At 65.4% G+C, this 25,513-nt stretch overlaps 4 protein-coding genes across 4 annotated transcripts; 1 reads left to right on the top strand and 3 right to left on the bottom strand.

Annotated features, from left to right (window-relative positions):
• Nucleotides 1-5,087: 5,087 nt before the first annotated feature.
• Nucleotides 5,088-8,544, top strand: BTBD17 (BTB domain containing 17). The gene is made up of 3 exons (XM_040081714.1): nt 5,088-5,194; nt 6,215-6,491; nt 6,970-8,544. The coding sequence occupies exons 1-3, from the start codon at nt 5,104-5,106 to the stop codon at nt 8,048-8,050; spliced, it is 1,449 nt and encodes a 482-aa protein (XP_039937648.1). The 5' UTR covers nt 5,088-5,103; the 3' UTR covers nt 8,051-8,544.
• Nucleotides 8,545-9,324: 780 nt separating this feature from the next.
• DNAI2 (dynein axonemal intermediate chain 2) lies at nt 9,325-13,904 on the bottom strand. Its single transcript, XM_040081713.2, has 12 exons — nt 13,541-13,904; nt 13,263-13,424; nt 13,060-13,181; nt 12,392-12,534; nt 11,744-11,857; nt 11,212-11,351; nt 10,970-11,092; nt 10,468-10,694; nt 10,197-10,332; nt 9,973-10,119; nt 9,674-9,871; nt 9,325-9,593 (listed from the first exon to the last, which is right to left on the bottom strand). The coding sequence occupies exons 1-12, from the start codon at nt 13,721-13,723 to the stop codon at nt 9,543-9,545; spliced, it is 1,746 nt and encodes a 581-aa protein (XP_039937647.1). The 5' UTR covers nt 13,724-13,904; the 3' UTR covers nt 9,325-9,542.
• A 752-nt stretch (nt 13,905-14,656) lies between these two features.
• On the bottom strand, nt 14,657-21,490 carry TTYH2 (tweety family member 2). The gene is made up of 14 exons (XM_040082005.1): nt 21,362-21,490; nt 20,655-20,827; nt 19,326-19,437; nt 18,806-19,026; nt 18,630-18,725; nt 18,480-18,552; nt 18,325-18,394; nt 18,148-18,203; nt 17,976-18,068; nt 17,806-17,898; nt 17,579-17,721; nt 17,290-17,475; nt 17,125-17,203; nt 14,657-15,801 (listed from the first exon to the last, which is right to left on the bottom strand). The coding sequence occupies exons 1-14, from the start codon at nt 21,488-21,490 to the stop codon at nt 15,724-15,726; spliced, it is 1,602 nt and encodes a 533-aa protein (XP_039937939.1). The 3' UTR covers nt 14,657-15,723.
• An 835-nt stretch (nt 21,491-22,325) lies between these two features.
• RPL38 (ribosomal protein L38) lies at nt 22,326-23,846 on the bottom strand. Its single transcript, XM_040081781.2, has 5 exons — nt 23,780-23,846; nt 23,544-23,575; nt 23,266-23,326; nt 22,585-22,707; nt 22,326-22,417 (listed from the first exon to the last, which is right to left on the bottom strand). The coding sequence occupies exons 2-5, from the start codon at nt 23,544-23,546 to the stop codon at nt 22,392-22,394; spliced, it is 213 nt and encodes a 70-aa protein (XP_039937715.1). The 5' UTR covers nt 23,547-23,575; nt 23,780-23,846; the 3' UTR covers nt 22,326-22,391.
• Between the last annotated feature and the right edge of the window lie 1,667 nt (nt 23,847-25,513).

Genomic DNA, 25,513 nt, shown 5'->3' with positions numbered 1-25,513 from the left:
GGCTGAGCATGGGCAGGCAGGGCTGAGCTGCCCACCCCGGGGTGCTGCTGCCAGACAGGCGCCACGATATCCCCAAACGAGTGTCTGGGCACAGCCACCTCCCCGTGCCACCTCCACCAGCATCAGCCCCGGCTCCGTGGAGGGTGGGGCCTCCCTGCGTCCCGCGGGGTGGGCACCAGGGCTGCCAGCCGGGCACTGCCCTGGCTCAGAGCTCGGTGCTGTCCAGCAGCTTCAGCGGTTTCAGGGCTGGCGGCGGGAAGCGGCCGCTGCCGCGGCGGGGGTCTTGCCGGGGTTGTCCCCGCAGCACCTCGGCCACCGTGCGGCGGAAGGTCTGGCTGACGAAGCAGTAGAGGAAGAAGTTGAGGGAGGTGTTGAGCATGGCCGCCATGTTGGCGATGTCCAAGGCCAGGTGCACGCGCCAGTCCCTCCTGACCGAGGCCACGTAGAGGTGGCACATGGTGACGACGGTCCGGGGAGCCCAGAGCACCGCGAAGACGGTGGTGACAGCCAGCAGGAGCGCCGTGGTCTTGCCTCCCCCCGCGCGCCGCCGCCGCTTCAGCTTGCGGATGATGACGGAGTTGGTGGCCAGGAAGACGCTGCAGGGCAGGAAGTAGATGGTGACGCAGTGCAGCCACTTGAGCGCCGTGTCCAGCGCCGTGGGCGGGTCGGCGTCGCGCCACATGTCCAGCCACCAGTAGAAGGGGATGCCGGTGGCCAGCGCCGCGGCGAAGACGGCCGCGATGATCTTGCGGGTGCGGCGCGGGTAGGACACGGCGCGGTAGCGCAGAGGGTGGCACAGGGCCACGTAGCGGTCCACGGTCAGCAGGACGGTGACCCAGGTGGACGCGTGGTTGGCCGTGAACTCCAGCACGTTGACGGTGTGGACGAAGGCGCTGGGCACCGCCCGTGCCAGGATGGCTGTCTGCAGGATGAAGCCCACGAAGATGATGAAGACCTGGGTGAGGATGTCGGAGGTGGTCAGGGCCAGCAGGTACCAGTACGACGACTTCTTGGTCCTGGTGGCCAGGCGGGACAGGGCCACGGCAGTCAGGATGTTCACTGGAGGGAGGGGAGCGACGGGTGGAGGTGAGGGCTGGGGGCTCACAGACCGCCCCCCCCGCAGTACCCAGATCCCGGGGGTGCCCAGGCTGCAGCTGAGGAGAGCTATAAATATCCCGGTGCTGTGGGGATTTGCTGGGCTGATTAATCTCTTCCGTGTGCCAGCCCGAGCTATGCAAATACCATCTGTCCCCGTGGCGGTGGCACCTGCCCTGGGGCCGGGCAGCACGGCCGGGCGCTGGGGTCAGGTCTGAGGCTGGGGGGGAGCAGGTGAAGTCCCTCCATCCTGAGGAGTTTTCTTTCCAGCCCCCCAGCCCCCCTCACCTGGCAGCCCCAGCCCCAGCAGGACGCTGTAATACACGATGGGGATGATGCCAACCAGGCAGGGCGACCGCTCCAGCTCTGGCTCTGCCTCTGGCCGTGCCCACGTGCTGTTGGGCACTGGGACCATCATCTTCCGCCACGGATCGCCTGTGAGGAGAGACACCAGGGGGATGAGGGTCCTGATGGCAGCCGGGTGAGAGGTCAGCCATGACATGCCACTGGGGGCTTGGGGACAGGGACTGTCACCTGGGCGTCCCCCACTTTGGCTGGATCCCAGCTCCCTTGTCCTGTAGCATCCATGGACAGCGGGCAGCTCCAAAATGTGCCACCGCAGGCAGACCTGGGGCTGCTGCACCCGTGGGAGACAATGCACCCCAAGCCCCCTGTGACATGTCCCAGCAGAGCCCCCGCTGCCAGAGCCGCTCCTTCTTTATGCCTCAGCCCCGTTTTTGTAGAAAACCGGATTAAAACACCGTGTTCTTGGGTAGCTGCCAGCAGAGGGAGGCTCTGGCCCCCAGCCCGGGCTGGGTGCCACCAGACGGCTCCCAGTGGCGGCACAGAGGACCCAGAGGTGCCGGTGGGGGATCCCAGTAGTGGGGCGGCCATCTCCAGGCTGCCAACTGGGTCCTTTTCCGGCTCCTCAGGCTGAGGCAGCGGAGCTGGAGGATCCTCGCCGCGGGCCTGCCCACGGCCCTGCCCGCATCCCCGCCCCTATCCGCATCCTTATCCGCATCCGCATCCTTGTCTGTGCCGCGATCCCTGCCCTGACCCCTGCCCCATATCTGACCCATCCCTGCCCTATCTGTGCCCCATCCCTGCCCCATCCCTGCCTTACCCCTGCGCCATCCCTGCCCTACCCCTGCCCTATCTGTGCCCCTTATCTGCCACATCCCTGCCCGATTGCTGTCCTATCCCTGCCCCATCCCTGCCCTACCCCTGCCCTATCTGTGCCGCGATCCCTGCCCTGACCCCAGCCCTGTATGTGCCCCTTATCTGCCCCATCTGTGCCCTTTATCTGCCCCATCCCTGCCCCATTCCTGCCCCATTCCTGCCCCATCCCTGCCCCACTCCTCTCGCCCGGATCGTGCCCGCGCTGCCCTCGCCCATTCATGAACCGGGGAGGCTCCACCCGCTCCCGAGCTCTGCGCTCCCATTGGCTCAGGACAGCCAGACCCCACCCAATGGGAACGGGGCTCCCCGGGAGTGGCGAGGCCAGAGCTGAGCGCTGCGTTCTGATTGGTCAGAATATCCCCCCAAAATTTGCACCCCATGGTGAACCGCCACCCCCGGTCCCAGCGCCCGGGGAGGGTGCGGGATGATGGGGGGTCCTGGGATCGGGTGTGGGGTGCAGGGGGTCCTGGGATCGGGGGTTGTGGGGTGCAAAGGGGGTTCCTGAGCTCAGGGAGGGGGTGCGGAGCACCACGCTGCTCCCAGCCTGACCGTGCCCCCAAGGGCACCCCAAATTCCCCTTGTCCCAGACTCCGCAGACACTCGATGGCTTCGGGGCCGGGGCTGGAGGGACCGTCATGTCTCTGTCCCCTTCCGGGACCCCCAGTGATGGATCTGCTCCCCCAGAAGTGCCAGCGGTGTGTGTGTGGGATCCCGGGGGTCCCTCTTCTCTGACCCTGCAACTCCCAGCAAGATCCCGAGCACAGCCCGAGGGAAGAGAAGGGGCGAGGATGAGAGAGCAGAGCGGTGCTAATTAACGGCAAATTAGCTCCGGTTCATCAGCAGGAGGTCCCGTCCATCCGCGTCCCCAACGAACCGGGGCATCGATCGGCTGCAGCCGCGGCACGGGTGCCTTAACCCTTTCCCAGCCCGAACCCCTCTGCGTTGCTGGGGGGGTCGGGTTCGCTCCGGGCCCCCCTTTGCTCCCCCTGCCCAGGGGGACTCTCACCTGGGTGGCCCCGGTGCCACCCGCCGGGCTCGCAGTGCCACCTGCCTTGGGCTCGGTGTTCCCCGAGGACGTACCGCTGTGCGTGTCCCCGTCAGTGTCCGTGTCCCCGCCGGGGTCCCTGTCCTCTCCGGGGTCCGTGTCCCCGCTGGTGTCCCTGTCCCCGCCCGTGCCCGTGTCCCTGTCCCCGCATGGCACAGCCTCCCGGGGCGGAGGGACAGCGCCGTGGGCAGAGCCACGGGCAGAGCCGCGGGCTGGGCTGGGCGTCACCGGCCCTGGGCTCCCGCGGGTCCCCGGGAAGCTCCGAGTGACCGCCAGGAGCTCGTCCTGCCCCAGAGCGGTAGGGATGCTGCTCCGGCGGCAAGTGGGCGCCTGGGTCCGCGGCCAGCTCTGGGCACCCAGAGGAGCGGGTGTGCGCAGGGTGTGACGTGTGGCTGTGCACACGAGTGTGAATCCGTGCGCGCCGCCTGCGTGTCCCTGCAGGGCTCTGCCCTGCCTGTCCCCAGGCGCAATCTCCGGGCCCGCACGGCCGCTCCCTCACCTCGCCGCGGGCTGGGGGATGTCCCCCTGTCCCCCGCTGACCTCCAGAACCGGCCCCGCGGTCACCTCGCCGCCGTGAGCAGCCGATGGCCCCGCGGGGGGCACGGGGGTCCCGGGGCTGCGGCTGCCGCCCGGGCTGGCACGGTGCCGGCGGCGCGCCGGGCACACGCTGCCGCAAGCTGCTGTTTATCAGGAGGGCGGTGAAATGAGGCGTCGGAGGACGCGCTGAGCCGTGAACCGGCTGTGCAGTGCAGGGGGCCCCGTCCCCCGGGTCCCCGCGGTGCAGGGACACCCTCCCGGGCTGGGCGCTCTGCTGGCACCGGGATTTTGGGCGTCCTCTGCCCAGCGGGGGCACGGGGCTTGAGCGTCGCCCTCCTGCCCGTCCCTGCAAGGGGCCGGGGAGTGCCAGCAGCGCGACGTGAGGGTGATCGGTGTCTGTCCTCAGCCCACGTGCCCTTGGGTCAGGGACAGATGGTGATCCCACCCCCTCGGCAGCTGCAGCAACATCTGCCCACGCTCAACATCCGGAAAGCGTTTCTAATCTGTGCGGGGGGACGGGGCTCCTGAGCGGTGGGCAAATGGCCGCTGTGCCCCTGCGAGCTGCGCTGCCCCCTCTGCGGGACGTGTCCCCCCTCCTGGGCTCCTGCTCCTGGCTCCCCACCCCGCGGTGCCCCCGGGCTCACGGCCGAAGTCGGGTTGGCACCGCTTGGGTGACGCCCGGCTGCCCCTACCCTGCTCACACCGGCCTGCGCCTGCGGCACCCGCGCTTTGGGGGGCCCCCAGCCCTACGATGAAGCCCCCCGAGAGGCGTCGGGGCGGGCGGGGGGCCAGGGAGGCCGCGCAGGGCGCACGGGCGGCCTCTTGGCTGCAAAGGCTGGGAAAAGGGCAGGCGGTTCCTGCCGGCAGCGCGGATGCCATGGTGATGGGCCGCTGCCGGCATGAATACCCATGAGCCGGGGGGGAGCGGGAGGCCGCCGAGCTGTGCCCTGAATGCAAAGACCCCGGCACAAAGGGCCGCGGCCACGCGTGGGGCTCCGGCGCGGCGCTGCCGGCGGCAGGTGCCGCACGGCGACGTCCCCGCGCCGCAGCACCCCGGGGTGCGGGGCTGGGGCCGGGGGCTCGGGGTGGGATGCGGGGAGGTTCGAAGCCGTTCCCGTGGCAACGGCCGGTCCCAGTTTCCACCAATCGATGCGGCGGCGCGGGCGCTCGGGCCGGGAGGGCGCGTGGCCTACATAAGCCCCGGGCGAGCAGCGTGCGCCGCACCCGGCAGATGCGCCTGCGACGCCATGGCCAGGCTGACGGGCACCCGGCCCGCGGCCGCCCGCCGCTGGGGCTCTGCCGCCGCCTTCCTCCTCCTCCTCTTCACCGTGCAAGCCGGTAAGGGCGGCCGTGGCTGGGGGGAGGCGCGGAGGGTCCCCGAGCCGTGGGTACCGCTGCCCTCGCCGGGTGCCAGGGTGCGGCTGACGGAGAGCTGAGCGCGTCTCTCCGGCTGCCGTCGGGGTGCCGGGAGGGGATGGAAGCGGCTCTTGGATGTGCTGCACTCCCGGGACCGGGTTGTGCTCGCTGGGAAGGGCTCAGTGCCGCCGTGAGACGCGTCCAGCACCACGGGGTCCAGGGTGCCTGCTCCCCATCCCCATCCCCATCCCCATCCCCATCCCCATCCCCATCCCCATCCCCATCCCCGCTCAGCCGGCCTTAAGCCGGCTCTATGAAGGGTAATCCGTTGGCAAGAAGGGATTTGAGAAGCAAGATTGATTTGAGACAGATGGGGCCAAATTCCTCCTGGGGGAAGGATGCTCCGAGGAGGAGCGGGTGGGAGTGGTGTCAGGAGGGAGAAGAGGAGAGGAAGAAAGGGTCCCAGTGCCTACAGGGGCACTGAGATCCCTGTTCCACATTCCCAGATCTCTCTCCAGTCGCTGTTGGGATCCCAGCACGGACTTGCAGTGACACCAGGGCAGCCGGTGACCCCAGGCTGCTCAGGACCCCATTCCTGGGTGCAGGGCTGAGGGAGCCTGGCTCCCCACATCCACGGGCTCTCTGTCCCTCCATGTCTGGGATATGAGGGATCAGGGCAATGCCCGGGGCTCGCTCTGCCCGCAGCGGGGACGGGATCGGGACAGGCAGACCGGGCTGAGAGCCAGTGCCGCCGGCACCCGGCCATTTCCCAGCACACCCCAGCCCGGGACATGGTGGTCTCAGCCCTTCTGCTGCAGAAAGGCAGTTTTTTGGCTCTCAGGGACACAAATGTCCCCATGTCCTTTGTTCCCCCACACCCCCTTGGCACCAGAGGCCCTTTGGCACTGGGGGAGCGGAGGCAGGAGGCGCACGGCCCCCTGGTAACCCCAGCCCAGCTCAGTGCCTGAGGCGCAGCTCTGGGACGGTCCCATCTCCCTGCAGCCCAAAAAGCCGACTTTAGCGGGGACTCCACGGCGGCCACCATCAACCACTCGCTGACGCTGCTGCAGCGGCTGCAGGAGCTGCTGCAGAGCGGCAATGGCAGCGACTCGGTGCTGCGGGTCCGCTCGGCCGCCTCCGACGAGCCCAAGGTGTTCCACACGCACCAGCTGCTGCTGAGCCTCCAGAGCGAGGTCTTCGAGAGCCTCCTGCGCAACCAGAGCGTCGTGACCCTGTACGAGCCGCCCGAGACCGCGGTGCTCTTCGAGAAGTTCATCAGGTGCGTGGGGATCCCGAGGGATGGGGAGGTCAGGAGGGTGCAGCTCTCCCGGGAAGCATGGGGAACTCCAGAGGGAGGCAGCCAAGGAAGGGGGATGTTCCCTTGGGAACCACAGGGAACATCCCTCATGGAATGTACATTGTGGGAGGAATGCAGCCCAGGAGGGAGGATTCTCCCCTGGCAACCATGGAGATCCTGTGGGATGGGTGTACCTGGAGGGACGCAGCCAAAGAAGGTGGATGCTCCACTAGGGACTTCATGGGATGCAGCCGGGGAAGGAGGATGCTCCCCTGGGGACCACGGAGGTCACACGGGATGGGGACACCCAGAGGGAAGCTCCAAGGAGGGAGGATGCTTCCCTGGGAACCCTGGGGTGGGAATACTCAGAGGGAAGCAGCGCAGGGCAGAGGCTGCCCCCGGGGCTCTGAGCTGGCAGGGAAGGGTGTCCCCAGCGTCACCGCCGCACGCTCTGCCCCAGGTACCTGTACTGCGGCGGGGTCTCCATCCTGCTGCACCAGGCCATCCCCATGCACCAGCTGGCCAGCAAGTACCGGGTCTGGGGGCTGCAGCGCGGCGTGGCCGAGTACATGAGGACCCACCTGGCCAGCGAGTCCAGCCAGGGCCACGTGGTGGGCTGGTACCACTACGCCGTGCGCGTCGGGGACGCGGCGCTGCAGGAGAGCTGCCTCCAGTTCCTGGCCTGGAACCTGTCGGCTGTGCTGGGCAGCGCCGAGTGGGGCTCGGTGAGCGTGGAGCTGCTGCTGCTGCTGCTGGAGCGCTCCGACCTGGTGCTGCACAGCGAGCTGGAGCTCTACACGGCCGTGGAGGGCTGGCTGAGCCGCCGGCAGCCCGAGGCGCCCGTGGCCGAGCGGGTGCTGCGCGCCATCCGCTACCCCATGATCGCGCCCAGCCAGCTGTTCCGGCTGCAGGCGCAGTCGGCGGCGCTGGCGCGGCATCGCGGCGCGGTGCAGGACCTGCTCTTCCAGGCTTTCCAGTTCCACGCCGCCTCCCCGCTCCACTTCGCCAAGTACTTTGACGTCAACTGCAGCATGTTCCTGCCCCGCAACTACCTCGCGCCCAGCTGGGGCTCCCAGTGGGTCATCACCAACCCGGCGCGGGACGACCGCAGCACCAGCTTCCAGACCCAGCTGGGGCCCAGCAGCCACGACGCCGGCAAGAGGGTGACCTGGAACGTGCTGTTCTCGCCGCGCTGGCTGCCCGTCAGCCTGCGCCCCGTGTACTCGGACTCGGTGGCGGGCGCCATCCAGCCCGTGCGCATCGAGGACGGGCGCCCGCGCCTCGTCATCACCCCGGCCATGAGCAGCCCCGACTTCGCCGGCGTCAGCTTCCAGAAGACCGTGCTGGTGGGCGTGCGGCAGCAGGGCCGCGTGCTGGTCAAGCACGCCTACAGCTTCCACCAGAGCTCGGACGAGGCGGCCGATTTCCTGGCGCATGCCGACCTGCAGAAACGCACCTCCGAGTACCTCATCGACAACTCCCTGCACCTCCACATCATCATCAAGCCTGTCTACCACTCCCTCATCAAGGTGAAGAAGTAATGAGGCACGGCTGGGTCCCTCCACGCTGGCCCCAGCACCGTGGGGGGAAGGCTTGGCCCCGTAGGTAGATGGGGGCCCCCTCGCTGGGGGGCTCCAGGACTGCGCTCTGCGCTGCCCTCCCCTCCCCGACTGTTCCCCTGCCAAGTCCCGTCCCCATTGCTGTCCCTGGGGATGGAGGGTGCTGGCAGCGCCCCAGACCCGTGTAGGGGGTGCGGGAGGTGAAAGGCGTGGCCCACGGGCACATCGCAGACCCCAAGGGGTGCGGGGATGGGGACAGCCCATCCTCCCTGTGAGGCAGCCCCGGGGTCCCTCTGCGTGGACAGCTGGGTCCAGCTCAGGAACAAGCGGAGCTGCCCAGTCTGGGGGTGAGGGGCCCATCAGCCTCCCCCGGTGGAGGAGGGGTGGGGGGCACCCTCCCCACTGGTGGTGGCAGCTGCTCCATCCCTGTCTAGGTACCCCCCACCCCTTTCCTAATAAAGCAGAAAAGGAGCGTGGGACGTGTGGGGCGTCTTTGGGGTGACGCTGCTCCCCAGCGCAGCTCCTTCTGATGGAATTTCCTGGGAAGGAGAACACCCATCCAGGCACGGATGCATTTCCCTGCGGGGATGTGGGTCCCTGCTTGGCGTGGCTTTGGCACGGGCAGAGCCGGCCTCGGCAGGGCTGGCACAGGGCGGTGCACGGGCGCTCAGGGAATCGCAGACAGGCCCCCAGTGCCTGGGGAAGGGACACGGCAGCACCCCCAGGGATGGGCTGGGCTGGGGGGGGCTCATGGCCCCTGAACCCTGTCCTGGCATCGCTCGCCCATGGGTGGGTTCAGCCCCTGAGCAGGAAGGGCCCTGCTGGGGAGCTCCCCCTCAGCCCACAGAGAGCCATCACCTCGAGCTGTGACGGTGACATGTCCCTGTCGCTGTGACGGTGCTGCTGTCAGGCAGCTCGTTAATGATTAATTAAGCGGGGTGAGGAGTCGGGGTGGCTGCCGGTTCTACCAGCAGGGCTGTGTTTACCCAGCACTGATAACCCAGCCCGGGGGCTGCTCCTGTGGGCTCTGCACTGGGAACGGCCCCGAGGGGACTGGGGCCCCCCTGCTGCCACCCGCCACCCTGCTGTGCCCTGCTCCACGGGCTGGGGACACGGAGGGACAGCCCGTGCTGCTGTGGGTGCTTGGCTGTGCTCAGCCGCTGGCTTTGAGTGTCCTGGGTCAAGGAAAGGAGAGGAGGAGCACCAGGACGTGACTTTCCCACCCTCTGCTGTGACAAAAGAGGAAATGTGACGTGGAAAGCACCGGTTTATTCACAGCAAAGAAAATCAGGATGCAAAGGCCAGGGAGCAGCTGTGGGGTCAGGGGGTTGTGCAGGGTCCCCCACTTGCCACCAAAGGAGGGCAGAGCCCAGGAGAGCCGCCTGGCTTGGGGACAGTGGCCTCATCCCTGCAGCAGCTGTGGCATGGAGGGGTAAGGAAGGTGCAGCTGGAGCACACTGACCTTGGCACGCTCCTACTCTTCCTCCTGGTTTTCCGACTGTGCAGCTGCCTCGCTCTCTTCATCCTGAAAGACAGAGGTTCACCCTGTCCCCTGCCCTTGGTGGGGTCCCTGCCATTGTGGCCAGAGTGTCCTGTCCCCTTTACCTCTCCGGGGACTTCCATGCCCCTCCTCCGCCGCTCCGCCTTGATGTTGGAGAAGAAATCTGCTTGGGCCTGCCGGAACACCGCCTGTGGATCCTCCTTCTCCTCGGGCCGGGCCCGCAGGCGCTCCTGCTCCCGCAGCTGCCGCTCCCGATATTTGTCCTGCAGGACCTTCTCCCTCCTCGCCTCCCGCTCGAACATCTGGGGGAGATGTGGGGCTGAGGGGGGCACAGGGGTCCCTGTGGCGTGTCTGGGGACAGCGCAGGGCTGCCAGCAGAGTGTGGGGCTCGGGTGGGACCTACTGTGGAGGTCAGGGTCTTCTCGTTCTTCCGGAGGGTGCAGAGCCCTGGGGAGATCTCCAGGAGGGACACAGCGCCCAGCCTGGTGCCACAGCCGATGATTTGCCCGTTGTCCTGCGAGCGCAGGCTGAGCAGGGGCTCGTTGGACACCTGGGGACAGGGCGCAGCCGGGTGGTGACACTCGGCCCCGAGGTGATGAGAGGGTCCCGGAGGTGCTGGGGACCCACCTTGAGGCTGAGGGAAGGTTCCTTCTGGTGGAAGAGGAAGTCCCAGATGTCCAGGGTCCCGTCGGACCTGGCGGTGAAGAACACGGCCGGCTTCACGGGGCTCCAGCAGGCGTCCAGCAGGTAGGCGGTGTGGTACCTTCCAGCAGAGCCACCCGTCAGCCACGCTGGCGCTGCCCTGCCTCGCTCACCCGCCCATCCCAGCACTCAGAGCTGAGCAGACCCTGCTGCCTGGGGATGATTGCTGGCCGAGTAAACGCCCTCCCACACCTACTTGGTCTCCATGATTGATGATGAATCCATGAGCTCCTCTGTCCAGATCCGAGCAGTCCAGTCACCGACTGACAGGAAGACTTTGGGGAAGAAGGGGTTCCTGGTCACGCTGTAGACGGCCCCGATGTGGCTTCTGAAGATGTTGGCGATTTTCTCGGGTGGTGTCTTGGCGTCGCGGTTGCAGGAGACGATGATGCCCTGCTCTGTGCCCACCAGGAACTTGGTGGGCTGGGGGTGGGGGCAGGAGGGTGCAGCTGTCAGCAGGACAGGACCCCACGGTGTGGGGGGCAGCCAGAGCCCTGGGACCCACCACCACTGCGGGGTTTAGGGACCAAAATACCAGCAGGACTCTGTGTTTTTGGAGCACATCAACCCCCAGCTCTCCCGAGGGCATCTGGCCCTGGGCTGGGCCCACAGGGGGTGACCAGACACTGCCCTGTGCCCGGCTGGGCTCCCCCTCCTGCCCAGGTCGGGGTGTGGCTGGTGGGCACAGGGACACTCACCATGGTGGGTGCAAAGTCCAGGGAGATGACACCCAGAGCCTTTCCCAGCTGATCTTCCCGGGTGATGTCCAAGATCAGCCTCTCGCTGGGCTGTGACAGCTTGCGGATGTCCCACCACAGGACCTGCGGGGACACGGCGTGGCAGGGGCTGTGGGGGCAGCCTGGGAGGCCGGGCTCTTGTGCTGCTGAGGGGCAGAGCAGACACAGGAAGCTCTTTCCCGTGCCCCATTGCAGCCCCTCACCTGCCCGTCGGTGGAGCCTGACAAGCACTCGGTGCCCGTTCTGGAGGGCAGCCAGCACGCTCCGTACACGGGGTCCCTGTGGCTGAGCTCCACAGGGGTCATCTCCATGGGCAGCCCCCCTTTCCTGGTGTCCCAATACACTGGGAAGGAAAGGAAAACCCTTGCCCAGCTCCTTTCCTTGTCACGTTTCCCTCACTGTCCAAGGTGGAACAGGGAGGAAACATCGCCCAGTGCTTCCCAGAGATCATCCAGGGTGGTGGGAGAGGCAGGAGCACAGCACCCGTCCTGCTCATCCCCTGGATCCATCCATCCATCCATCCATCCATCCATCCATCCATCCATCCATCCATCCATCCATCCATCCATCCCTCTGCTGTGCAGGGCTCCTCAGCAGGTGTCCTCCCCTCCCTCAGGTGAGCACACACCTGTGCACAGACAAATCCCAGGGCCTCCCCTGTGCTCCCAGTGGCAGCAGCGATGCTGGGAGTGCAGCAGTGCTGGAGCCAGGCTGGGGCAGAATTTTGCCCCTCACCTATCTGCCCGTTGTAGCAGCCTCCCAGCACGTGATGCCAGTCCTTGGAATTGTACTCCAGGGTCACCACGGGGGACGAGGGCTTGAGGGTGAGCTCTGGGGTGTAGGGTTTTTCTGCCGAGGAGGGATGAGTGAAGAGCAAAGGGTGAAGGCAGCCGCCCCCCAAAGCAGCCCCCAGCCCACCCTGCTGCCCCCACCCCGTTCCCTGACACAGCTGTGCAGGACGAGGTGCCCATGTCACTGGGAGCTGGCCTGAGGACAGGCCCCCATACACAAATCTGCATTCCCACCCCTCTTCTTTGTCCTTTTCACTCCAAAATTCATCAGGTGTGAGCCAGGCTTGGACAGATCAGGGCAAGTCTCACCCCGGGCTCCTGCTGCCTCTTTCTTCCTTCGTTGCCAACCAAACCAAATCAACACAAGAACCTCCTCCGAGGCTCCAGGCTCTGCTGCCTGTCACAGCTCTGGAGCCATGGATTTTAGTGGTTATTTCCCACTTTCCCATTTCTCCCTGTTTCTGCACTGCTGTGTGGGCAAAGCAGGAGGCTCCCTCAGCGACCCTCATCCCGCTCTCTGAGACACAAATTCCCTCAAATTCCCCCAGAATTCTCTTCCCCTATCGCCTGGCGGGTTTGCCCTTGCCCTTACCCAGATCCCAGATGTAGGAATCAAAGTTCATGTCCTTCCTGCTGTCCTGGAAGTCCAGGCTGCAGTAAGCCACGGCCACTGCCCTGTTGGCGTCGGGGTGCCAGGAGAGGTGCGTGGCCATCCTCTTGGTGCTGTTGGGGTCCCTTTGAGGCGACACACCGGCCAGGAGAGGTCAGTTTGCAAACCCCTGAACATCTCCCTGAGGAGATTGTGGGAATCACAAGGAAACCACTCTGCAGCCCTCAAGCCTTGAGTGCAGGAAATGATTCTCCTGGGGGGTCGGGCGCGGGGAGAAGAGTTGATGATTTCATCGTCTTTCCGGTCATACCTTTCTAAAAATCCAATTATCTTACCGGATCTGACTCCTAAAACCCCCTGATGTGAGAATTAACCTTTGAGGCACCAAAAGTAAGAAGGAAAATCCAAAAGCACCATCAGGAGATGCTCAGAGCTGAGTCTGACCCTGGTCCCAATCCCTGAATCACCTGGGCAGGGCGAGGGGCAGGGATGGAGTGATGGAGCAGGGAGGGTTCAGCAGGTCTCTCCATGCACAGACTGCACCAGGACCATCCCAAACCCGCTGGGATTTAACTCCTAAAGTTTTCCCACTTTCTGTGAAGGTGGTTTCACCCCGCAGTGGCTCTGGTGAACCCCCCAAGCTGTGCTACCTGAGGACATTTATGGTTTTGGCTGAGGGATGTTCCTCCTCCTCCTCTTCCTCTTCTTCTTCCTCAAAATATTCCTCGTAGATGTCGATGGTGTTGTTCTGCCTGATGTAGTGCTCCACCAGCTGCGGGGACAGCATGGCCGTGTCCCTGGGGGGCTCTGGGGGGCTCAGGGGGTCTGGGGGGGGGTTGGGGCAGGGTCTTACGGAGCCGAGGCGCTGGACAGTCCTGGTGTAGACATCTTCCCTCTCCACCTCCTCCCGGTAGCGGGAGGTCAGCTCCGAGTTCTTGGGGTCCACGTGCTTGGGCCAACCCCCCTCCACGTGGTTCATGCCCCTGATGGACACCTGCACCCGCTCCGTGTTCACCTGGGCGTGGGGACACGGAGGGGTCAGAAACCCTTAGCCCAAAAGGCGCCTGACACGCCTCGTCCCCACGGGCCAGCTGTCCTCCGCGTGGCTGACATCCCGGCATGTCCCCGTACCTCGTGCAAGGCCATGACAGGACCCTCCTGCACGGCAAAGTCCACGGGGTCCTGGGGGATGAAGTTGTCGGCCAGGCTGGGGTCGGGCGGGATGTCCACGGTCACCTCGGCCACAAAGTCCGAGAAGCTGCAGGGCCGCCCGAACTCGCTGCGCTTCCGGGAGTACTCGTACTTGATCTCCATGGTGGGAGGGAGTGGAAAGGGCTGCGTGGCCTGGGGATGGAGGGAACTCAAAGGGAGCCCCGAAAAGGAGGGGCAGGCTCAGGGATGGAGAGCTCCAGAGGGGGTGGAGGGCCTTGGGGAAGCCTAAAAGGGAGCAGCGACCTCAGGGAGGAAGAGAGAGCTCCGAAAGAGAGTGGGAGCCTCTGAGAGGATCCCAAAAGGGAGTGGGGTGTTCAGGGATGGAGAGATGGACCTGGAAGGGAGTGGGGATCTCAGGGAGCTCCAAGAAGGAGAGAGGGTTTCAAGGATGAAGGGCCCCAAAAAGGATTGGGAGCCTCAGGGAGATCCAAAAGTGAACAGAGACCCTGGAGAGGGAGGATGCTGAAATAGACTGAGAACCTCAGGGGACCCCAAAAAATGGGAATGGGATCTTGGATGGAGAACCCTAGAAGGGAGTGGGGAACCTCAGAAGACAGTGTGCGCCTCAGAAATGCCCCAAAAGAGAACAAGAACCTCAGGGAGTCCCAGAAGGTCCCAAAGGGAACGGGAACCTCGGTAAACCCCAAATGCGAGCAGGGATCCTGTGGAGGGAGGACCCTGAGAGAGCCTCAAAGCGCAGCAGGAGCCTCAGGGAGCCCCAGAAGGGAGCTGAGCCGCAGGGACGGAGTGATGAAGTGCCCAGGGTGACAAGGGACCCGGTGGGGCCTGGTCCCGTCCCGCTCCCGGCGGGGCCTGCCCGGGGACGCGTCGCCGTTGCCAGGCAACAGCTTGAACGGCATCACGTGACACCAGCGCGGCCATCACGTGACGCAACCCGCGACAGCCCTCCCCACAATGACGGTGGCGCGTGACATCACGTGACCGCCGCCATCTTGGGAAGGTCAACTCAAAGCTACCCCAAACTTTGCTTATTCCCCGCCGCCCGCCCCCCAAAAAAAAACCGCACGGGAGAGATTAATTTAGTCCAAGTGTTTATTATCTTTTCCCCCAAAAGGGCACATACAAATCCAGCCGAACTCCAGCTCCCAGCCGGAGTCCTTCGGTTAGTTCACATGCGGTTACAACAGCTCTTCTACCAGTACCGTTACATGGAAATGTTAAAAGCCAAAAGAATTAAAATAAAAAAAAAAACCCTCGGGGTTTTCCCAAAGGGGAGGGATGCTAGTCACGGGGAATATGGAGACGGGGAGTCAGGGATGTCCTGGCCCTGGATGGGGGCACACCCACTGCCCTGTCCGCACCCTTTGGGGGTCTGGGTGGGATGGGGCAGGGGGTCCATCCCTGCTCCAGGGGGAAGGAGCCTTTCCTGGCGATCCATGTGCCAAAGGGCCAAGTTCAGCTCGAACTGCTCTCCCAGCTCCTCACCCTGGAAATCCTGGATGAGCCTCCCAGGGTGGCAGGTCCTCATCCCTTCCCAGGCACCTCGCCCACCCCAGGGATGCCCCAGTAGCTCCTGTCCCTCTCCCAGGGGATTTGTGACCACTCTAAGGCTGCAGGAGGAGGGGAGCCTGCCCCAGCCCACACCTGCCCTGGGGAGCCAAAAAGAGCCTAAACCCACCCCCAAAAACCCACTACAGAACAGAGCCAGCGCCTCCCACAGCTCCCAAATCCCGGGGGCAAAGCAAAGGAAAACCAGCAAGGCCAAAACATCCGTGACTCCTCAGCCTGGGAAGGCTCCTGCTGGGGGGCAGCGAGGGGGACACGGGGAGCTGGGACAGCGGGGAAGGGGCGTCGGGAAGGGGTCGGGGTCACTAGTGGTTGGTGCTGCATTGCTACGGGAGCCCCCCGCCCGCAGCCGGGGTTTGCGCTCCAGAACGTTCCCGAGCCGCCGCGGGGACAGGAGACACCGGAGACGCCTCTGCGCTCCCGGGAGCCCGTAAGGCAGCGGGGTTTGGGTCCGGGGGGCTGCCGAGGGGGAGGGAGGCGCTGGGGGGGCTCCAGGCTCGTCCTCCGGCCCCCGCCGTGTCTCCTACCGCGCGTTCTCTCTGCGGGGTCTTTGGTTTCCCCGGCGGAATCTCCTCCTAGGCCGAGAAGTCGCCGCGGTGCCGGACGTGCTCATCGGTGACCGCCAGGTACGTGGCTCTCATGCTCGGGGAGTACTGGGGGGGCAAGGTGGGGGGTCAGCACCCCAAAACGCCCCACCCCGCCCCTGAGCTGCCCCCTGGATCCTTCCCCTGCAGATTAATCCCAGATTCATCCCGAATTCGTCTGCCAGGTGGGCATGGAAAGGTGGCGGAACCCTGGGTGCCGAGAATTTTAGACGATTTCAAAGATAAATGCAACAGAAAGGGCCGGACCCTGCTCTCAGCCTCCCTGAGGGCTGGGGGAGGCGAGACCCAGCCCCACCAAAAGCCAAGATGACCCTTCAAGCCCGTCCAGCTCTGCTTTATCCTTTTCCAGGTTCATCCTCCACCTTCCCAGCTTTATCCCAGCAGCAAACCCATCCCAAACCTGCCCGTGGGGGTGTGTCTGTGGGACAGCAGCCAGCCCAAGCCTCAAGCCCCGCCCCAGGATCACATTCCTCCAGGGTTTCACAGCAGGGAGGATCACATCGGCCAGGCATTAAGGAAGATTATTCCGAGTTTGTTATTCTGGACTCGGAAAGTCTTTCCTCAGGGATCTGAACCCTGGGTAAATTGGACTATTCAGGGCTGGGAGAAGCGCTCCAATTAATCCCCCCACTCGTGTCTGTCCCCCCCCCGGGAGGAGGCTCATGCCAGCTGCCAGGTCTGTGAGATGGGATCCAAAAAAATCATCCCTGGAGGAGAGGGACGCAGCATTCCTGCAGCCATATCCTGACCGGGAGGGGCTTCACTGCTCCAGGGATGGAGACAGGGACCAGCACCCCAACATGCAGGAGCTGAAAATCCTCCTGGAATGTGCCTGGGCACAAAACGTGGCCCTTTGTCCCCCCTCCCTGAGCTCTCTGCATCCCAAAAGCCAAGCAGGAAAAAGGGGATGGAGGGAGGCGTGGAAGGGTGAGGAGGAGGGGACCCCCGGGATAAGGGGGGAGAAGGAAGTGGCTGAACTTACTCTTGATGGGCAACTTAGCTCCAAAATAATGGATGCAAAAAAATTAAAAGAAATCACCAAAAAAAGAAAAAAAGAAAAAAAGAAAAAAAAAAGACAGGGAATAAAAAATAAAGCAGCAATACCAAACAGGGCAGGATTAACGAGCGGGGAAATGGGAACGTGAAGGGAGGGGAGCGTCCTCCGAGAGCCAGGATGGTGAGGAAACACAGGGAAGGGAGGGAGGGGAGGGTTATTTTGGTGCCCCCTCCCCGTGGGTGGCCAGGAATTGGGTCAGAGCCAGGCAGAGGGACCAGGATCTCCCGTCCCCGTCCCACCCCGGCTCTCGGTGACTGCCCAAGGTGACCCCTCCTGGGACGTCACCAGGCTTCGGCCTCGCTCTCCCGTCGTACCGTGGGCGGAGGAGAGCCTCTGCCGATGAGGGGCACGTTCTCGTAGCGGGGGTTCCCTCCGAAGAGCACGGCCTGGTTCCTGGGGGGCACAGCGAGACCCCCGTCACCCCCTGCCCCCCGCACCGCTCCCTCCCCGCGGCGGGGGCTCCTGGGGGGGGGTCTCACATGTACTCGGAGACGGGGGCATTGGACACGGTCTGTGCCGGGGGGTGCAGGCTGCTCTGGCTGCCCAGGCTGCTGCTGTAGCTGCAGAAGCTGCGCAGCTGCCCCCGGGGCGGGCGGTGCGCGGCCATGCGCCGGGCCTGGGGGTTGAAGGGATCCTCTTCGTCCATGTCATCGTAGTCCCGGTCCCTGCGGGGAACGAGGAGGCGCCGGCGCTCACGCCACGGCACCCAAAGGTGGCGGTGGGGGCTCCGTGGTCGGGGTGAGGGCGGGGGTCTCGGGGCACACCCACCGCCCGGCCAGCCGCTTCCAGGCGCGCGGCGCCGCGCAGATCACCGTGGAGAAGGCGGCGGCCGCCAGCAGGGAGAAGAGCCCCAGGTAGAGCAGCCCCTCCACGCCGTCGTAGCAGATCCCGATGAGGCCGTCCAGGTAATCCTGGCGGGACACGGGCACGGAGGGCGGCGCTGGTGGCACTGCAGGGGCGCCCCGGAGCTGGTCCCCAGTCAGCCCCCTCCTCACCTTGTGCAGCCCCCGGCAGTCCAGCAGGGCCGTCAGCTGGTGCAGGCTGGTCTCTGAGGAGTTGAGGAGCTGCTGCACGCCCAGCAGGTCTTTCTGCAGGAAAAGGGGGGTCAGGCGGCGCTGGGGGGCAGAAGGAGGGATGGGGATCCCCTGCTCCCCCCCTCCTGTACCTCAGCTGTTGGGAAGAGAGGCAGTGCATACTGCATGAGCCCCTGGATCTGGATCTGCATGGTGGTCAGCGAGCGCTGGAACACGGTGAGAGCCTGCAGGGGCGGGCGGGGAACAGTCAGAGCCCCCCCCAGCCCCAGGCAGCACCAGGGGCGCTGCCCACCCCCCCTGTACCTGCTGGAAGGGGCTGCTCAGGCTCTGGTCACAGTACAGGTAATAACGAACCACCTCTGCAGAGAGAACGGGAACATCAGCAGGAGCAACCCGGGGCACAGGGGCAGTGGGGGACACCGGATCTCCAGGTGGGTTTTGGGGTCCCTGCCTGTGTTCCACCTCACAGCCAGCCCTCACCTGCGCTGATCTTGTCGTCCGTCTGGTTCAGGATGAACTTGTCCGGGGCCACGCAGAAGTCACTGGTGCCCTGTGGGGACAGAGGGACGTCACTGACGCCCAAAACGCCCGGCACGGCCCCAGCCAGCCCTTCCCTCCCCTCCCGCCCCACTCACCACCGCGGCCGCCGTGTCCACGGCCATGGAGGCCCAGCTGAGGACCAGCATGAGCAGCCCACAGCACAGCATCCTGCGGGGAGAGCACGAGTGGGGAGCACGGCCGGGGCTCCCCATGAGCCCCACGAGCCCGTCCCCACGGTTACTCACATGACCAGGAGGCAGCGGGAGTGCTTGGCCAGCCCCAGGCAGGCCAGCAGGCAGACGGTGAGGACGAGGATGAAGAAGAGCAGGTAAGCCAACCAGCTGGGGGCAGAGGAAGGCTCTGTCACAGGCGGCCGCCTCCCCAGCCCCGCCAGGATGCGCCCAGGAACGCTGGAGCTCACCGGTAATACTCGACATAGGCGACCTGTCCCGACAGCTGGGTGAGGTCAGCGCTGACGCCGCGCCAGGCCGGCAGCCCCTGGAGCTGCAGGACGATGCTGCCGGCCAGCTGCTGAGTGAACTTGAGGGTCTGCACGTAATCCCCCCGCGAGGCCAGGAGCTCGTTCAGCCGCGCCAGGTGCCGCTCCAGCCCTCCCTGCATCTGCAGCGTGGTGCTGTCCACCTGCGGCCAGAAGGATGGTCAGCACCCACCAGCCTGGCACAGCCACGTGCCCCGTCCCTGGAATGCTCTTCCTCCAGGAGAGCAGCCCCAGCCCGACCCGCTGTGCCTTCAGAACAGCCCTGCCGTGGCCCCGGCCCGGCCCCGCCGGGCCACAAAGGTCCCATTCTGTGGGGTGACGTCACCCTCCCGCGCTGGGCACAGCGCAGCCGCCACGGAGCAGCCGGACGTCCCTCCCTGGTGCTTTAACCAAACCCAAAACTGGGGACTGATGCACCCTGTGGGCTGTGGGCCCTCCCTACCAGGGAGTCGATGCCCGTGAGGGTCTGGTTGGCGTGGTCCAGGGCATAGAGCAGCTGGAAAACCCCATCGTTGGTCTCGCTGTTCCCGTAGAAGCCGATGCCAACGGCGGCGCTGCGGGCAGAGAGGGGACCCTGATGAGAGGGGAGGGACACGCTCACCCTGCGACACCGGCTGGACAGGGGACACTCCCCGGAGCACCCTGCTTTTGGGGGACAGCCCACCAATGGCAGGGCACAGACAAAGAGTGGGACAGGGACAACACCACGATGGGAACCTGCTCCTGCTGGTGACAGGGGCCTGGGGACAGCCGGAGCTGCTCCGTGGGCACGGTGGGTTGGAAGCTCCTCCTGCCAAACCCTGAGAGATTGAGGGCGGAGGGGCTGGGCCAAGCAGTTCGGGGGAATCCGCTGGAAGCGCCGCGGCTCCTGATGAAACCTTTGGCTGGGAGCTGAAGCGGCTGCAGGCCCCGTGGTGAGCTCCCTGCAGAGCTCCCCACTGAGCTGGGATGGAGCTCGGAGCTGGCTCCGAGGACAGAGGCACCCATGGCCGTGTCCTGGCCGGCCACGTGGCCGGCGCACCCGGTGCTCACCAAACCCTGGTACAACCGACAGACACCGGCCACCGTTAGCCCTTGGATGGCCACCAACAGGCTGCTGGGGGGGTTCAAAGCCCCCGGGAGCTGCAGAGCAGCCCTGTGCCGTGGTGCGGGGGCTAGGGGCAGCTCGCCGAGCTCATTAGTGCCGTTCCCCTGTCTCCCTGCTTCCCTGCTCCGTGCGAGGCTCTCGCAGGCAGCCATCTCGCTCCGCCCCGCCAAAGCAGCAGCCCCTTTGTCTGGAGCGAGGGTCGTGGCCAGGCAGCCAAAGCGGCCCGTGGCCCACCCTGCTCCCCCCAGGCCAGCAATGCCGGGGGACACTCAGAGTGGCTGCCCTGGGGGTCTCCTCCCAGCCACGGCTGCCCCGAACCGAGGTGGGCTTGGAAAGCGGCGCCGGGTGAAGAAGCCGTGTCTAATTGTTGTGGTTGCAATTAAGGTTGGGCACGAGGGACCTGCCAGCTGGGTCACGCTGCCACCCGCCATCTGCTCTGGGCTGGGATTAGCGACCAGCCACGCTCCCGCCCGGGATTAGCCGGGAAGGCGGCACAGCCGTGACGGGGATGGGGACGGGGCCGGCCCGCAGCTGGTCCCTGGGGCTGCCCCAGCAGCTGCACGGGAGGAGGCAGGGATGGAGCACATTTAATTGCACGGATCTAATTAAAGCGACTCGCGGCTGCAGCGCAGAGTCCCCTCGGTGACGGGGGGGACAGCAGCAGGTCCTTGTCCCCGTCCTCACCAGCAGATGAGCCCGGCGGTGACGGCCATCCAGGTGACACAACATGAGTGGGGCCGCTTGCTCTCGGGGTCCTGGTCCCTCTTGCAGCAGCACAGGCAGATCAGGTACACGGTGAGGAAGAGGAGGTTGAGGCCGAGGCACACGACGGCCACCAAGCCCAGGAAAAGCAGCGACTGTGAGGAGAGAGGGGACAGTCAGCAGCCGTGCCCGTGACCCGCTGGTGTGTCCGGGATGCGGCCGCGTTCAGCGCCCCACGGGACCGTCACGTGGGGAAGGGGAAGTGTCCCGGTCCCCGTCCCCATCCCCGTCCCCATTCCCCGCAGAGCCCCCAAGCCGCGGCGGCCGAGCCGGGGCTGCAGCCGCCCCTTTCCCCGATGCTGGGGCACCGGGACGCCGGCGCTGTCCCCCCTCCCCATTTAGGGGTGACGGCGGGCCGTGCCCCGGGATGCCGCGGCGGGTCCGGGAGCGCGGGGCAGGGCTCAGCAGGACCGAAGGGAGCGGCGGGGCCGGGAGGGGAGCGGCGGGGCCGGGGGTGCCGGTGCCGGCCGACCCGGGGCGGGGGGGGCCGGGCGATGAAAGGCGCTTTGTGCTCCGTGAGATCAGAGCCGGCACCGGGCTCCGCCGGGGAGCGGCGCGGGGGGGCGCGGGGCGAGCGGGGCCCGGCGCGGGGAGGGCGCGGGGGGCGCGGGGGGGTCCCGGGCCGGTACCTGCTGGTAGTCGGGGTCCTGCGGGCGGAAGGTGCCGGGCACGGGCTGCAGGTTCGGGCCGCGGTGCGGGAGCCCGTGCAGCCAGGCCGCCCACCATGGCGCCAGGTAATCGGCGCGGGCGGGCCCCATGGCGGGCCGGGGTCGCGGCGCTGCCGGGCGGGGGGCGGCGGTGCCGCCACGCCGCGGGCTCTGCCCGCCCGGCCCCGGAGCCTCCCACCGGCACCGCCCCCGGCCCGCCCCCGCGCACCGCCCCCCGCCCGCCGAGCCGCTCGCAGGGAGGGACAGCGCCCGGCCTCAGCGGGACACCGCACCCGGAGATCCCACCGTGGGGACACCGCACCCCGGAGAGCCCACCGTGGGGACACCGCACCCCGGAGAGCCCACCGTGGGGACACCGCATCCCAAAGCTCCTGCCGTGGGGACACTGCACCCTAGAGCTCCTGCCGTGGGGACACCGCACCCCGGAGATCCCACCGTGGGGACACCGCATCCCAAAGGTCCTGCCGTGGGGACACCGCACCCCAAAGCTCCTGCAGTGGGACACTGCACCCCAAAGCTCCTGCCGTGGGGACACTGCACCCTAGAGCTCCTGCCGTGGGGACGCCGCACCCCAAAGATCTTGCCGTGGGGACACTGCACCCCAAAGATCTTGCCGTGGGACACTGCACCCTAGAGCTCCTGCCGTGGGGACACTGCACCCCGAAGATCTTGCCGTGGGACACCGCACCCCTTAACCCCTGCTGTTGAGGACACCGTGCAAGGGACACACTGGTGGCCCTGCGTGCCAGCCCCAGGTGCTGTCCCCAGCTGTCACCCCAGGGCCACCTACGAGCAAGGCAGCCCACAGGGACCAGAACCGGCCCCTGGGCCCCTTTGCTGGGAGCAGCACCAGCCCCAGGACCCCCAGAGCGGCTCCGAGAGGCCTGGAGTGGCTCCAGGGCCAGGAACAGCGAGTCACGAAACGTCGGGAACAGTTTTTTATTTATTTTAACAAACAAAGAGAATCCAGCGGGTACCAGCTGATCCTGGCTCATTTCAGCTCCTTCACGGCCAGACCTGGGGAGGAGAGAGTGGACAGTGACTGGGGGGGGCTCAGGCATGGAAGGGCTGCCGGGAGCCCTCCCAGCTCTGCAGGAACACCACGCACTGACCCAGGCACTGACACCAGTTCCAGGGACAGTGGGAGCTCTGCAGGGGCACCCAACATGAGATTCCCAGGATACCTGGAGGCAGGGACTGCTTCAGCTTCTCGGCCTTCTCCTTGTCAGTGATGACCAGGGTGTAGAGGTACCGGCTGCAGCGCACCTTGAACTTCACATTGTCCTTGTTCTTCTTGATCTTGACGGCTGTGGGGCGGAGGGGACAGCAGGGACACCCCAGTGTCATCCCTGGGACGCCCAAGCCACCCCCTTCCCTGCGCAGAGCGCTCCAGCTCCATCCAGAGTGAGGATGGGGAGGAAAAAACTCCTGGAGGGCTCTCTCAGTGCTCAACTTGCCCACATCAAAACATTCCCGAGGGATCCTGCGACAGGCAGATCCAAACAAGCGGGAGAAGAGGGAAAACTCTTCCTGTGTTGTTGAACAGAGAGACAAGGCAGTGCTTTGTCTCAATTATCCTCACTCAGACACCTCCTGCTGAGGATGGTGAATCACGCGTTGTGACAGGACTCAGACACAGCACCCCACAGAGCAGGGGGATATTTGGGAATTGCTTGGGGATATTTGGGAATTGCTTCCAGTGACCTGCACCTAGGGCTTGGCCCAACACCCCAGGAATGGCATCGGTCACTGAGCCACACCAGGTCACCCCCAATCCCTCGGCATTCCCAAGCCAAGGAGCTCCTCCGTGTTCGCAGGGACGTGCTGGAGCATCCCCCCTCTGCTGCCCCGGGACCCCCACTCACACTTGGCGTCCTTCCGCCGTGCCGTCAGCAGGAAATCCTTGATCTCCTCAATCTTGCGAGGCTGCAGAGCCGTAACAGAAACTCGTGGGACCGTGGAACGGTTCGGCTTGGAAAGGACCCTAAAGCTCACCCGGTTCCACCCGGTGCCATGGGCAGAGACCCCCCCAGCCCACCAACCCCCCCATTCTGCACCGCACCCCTGATTTGACAAACCCGGGACCCCCAAAACCGGCCCTGCCTCACCCCCGGGGTCCCCTCGCAGCCCCCCGGCTCCTCACCATGGTTCCAGCCCGGCTTCGGTAGCTCCAACCTACGACATAAACGAGCCAAGATGGTGTCAGCGCAGCCCCCCGCCCATCGCCTCCCCCGCCAGCGCCCCCCGCCCGCCATCGGGTCCCCCCCACGCCCCCTCCTTCCCCCGGCCCGCCCCGGGGCCGCCCGGGGCCGCGAGGCCGCGGATGGCGGCGGATCCCCCCGGGCCCCCCCCCGGGTGCCCCCGGCCGCCACCGCTCACCCGCAGCCGCTGCGCAGAAACCGGAAATGAGCGCGGCACTTCCGCATCCGGGACTTTATTTCCTACGGCGCGGGCGGCGGACAAAAAGCGCCCGTTCGCGATGGCGGCGGCGGCGCCTGCCGTGAGGCGGCGGGGGCTCAGCCCGCAGTGCGGGCCGCGGAGGCTCGGAGCGGATTTGGGGCACCTCCAGCCTTCCAGAGCCCGCCGGGAACGGCGAGCACGAACTGCTTGCGGTTTCCCGAGCCTCAGAATCTCTCGGGGGGGATGATCCGTCTAAGATTCGGTCTCAGCCCTGCTCTAGGGGACCCCGGGAGGTGCTGGGGCTCGATGGCCCGGGTAGCGCTGTAATGGAGTTGTTTTACCACAAGAGAGAGCTTCAGCCCCGCTGAAAACCCCGAAGCCGTACAAACCACCCCAAAACCCCGGGCGGAATCCTTGGGGATGGGTGGCGAGGGGTGGATTGCCACTGTCCATCCCGTCACTGTCCCCATCGCCGTCCTGCCAAGCGCCGTGGGGCTGGGCCGGGTTTTGGGGGTGCTGGGATGCTCCCGAGGGGTGCTGGATGGGCTCACAGTCCTCCCAGTAGCTCCCAGTATCACCCCAAGCCCAGTTGCTGGGGTGAAACCCGCAGCTGCCAGCCCAGGGCTCCCGCCCGGGAGATGATTTTGGGGTGGGACCCTTCTCCCTCGCCGCCAAACGAGCTTTTTAAAATTGTTTGATTTACTTATCTCCTCTCTGATGGGCTGATCTACTCCGCTGCCTTTTAATTGCTCCCAAACTCGAGCGGTTTTTCATGTTTTAAGAAACGCTGAATGGTGTAATTAAACCCCTGGCAGCGTAAATCAGCGGCGCGGGAGGACGACAGCCCCGAATTAAAGCTTTTGGCATAACAATAAAATTAAACCGGCATGAAAAGTGCCCGTTTTGGCACCAGCGCTGAATGCTGATGCCGAGGCGGGGCTGAGGAGGCACCGGGCACCCCAAAAAACCACCCCGGGTTTTTGTGGGATCGTGGAACGATTTGGGTTGGGTGGGACCTTAAGGCTCACCCTGTCCCCCTCCCTGCCACATCCCTGGAAGAGTCCAAGGCCGGGTGGGAGGTTTTGGAGCAGCCTGGGGTGGTGAAAGGGGTCCCAGGCCGTGGCAGGGGGTGGGATGGGTTTAGGGTCTCTGCCAGCCCAAACCATCCCACAGCTCCGTGATCCTTTCCTTTGTGTCATCGATGAAGAGATGAAATAACAGCGAGGACCCCGAGGGTCACCGCTGCTCCAGCAGGGCTCCGAGCCATTCCCCTCTGGATGGGGCATTCCAAAAAATTCCTCATCCGTCCACAATCCACCCATTTGTGACCCAAAACGCAGCTTGGCCTCGCCACGGGAGCAGGGGAAGGGGCTGGCTCTGGGGCTGGGGGTGCCTGTCCCCCTCCCCTGCACCCCCGGAGCAGCGCCATTCCCGCCCTTCCCAGGGAAAGGAATCACTTTTCCTCTATTAATGATATTTAAAGCCGAGTGGGTGCCTAAATCAACAAAAATAATTCATGAGAGTCATTAGCTCCTCGAAGTCAGCCTCTTTTTTTTTTTTTTTCTTTTTTTTTTTTTACGACCGACTTTAAATTAAAAAAAAGGAAATTAGGGGAAAAAAAAAAATAAATCCCAACCCCCTCCACGTTCGGAATCCGCAGCTTTTCCAAGACATCAAATGCGTTTCCTGCCGCCTCCCCCCGGCCCGGCTCCT

The sequence above is a fragment of the Hirundo rustica genome, chromosome 18 (assembly GCF_015227805.2).
Source record: "Hirundo rustica isolate bHirRus1 chromosome 18, bHirRus1.pri.v3, whole genome shotgun sequence".
In the NCBI taxonomy this organism is placed as follows: Eukaryota; Metazoa; Chordata; class Aves; order Passeriformes; family Hirundinidae; genus Hirundo; species Hirundo rustica.
Note: the sequence above shows the minus strand (reverse complement) of the source record. Positions and strands in the feature narration are given on the sequence as shown.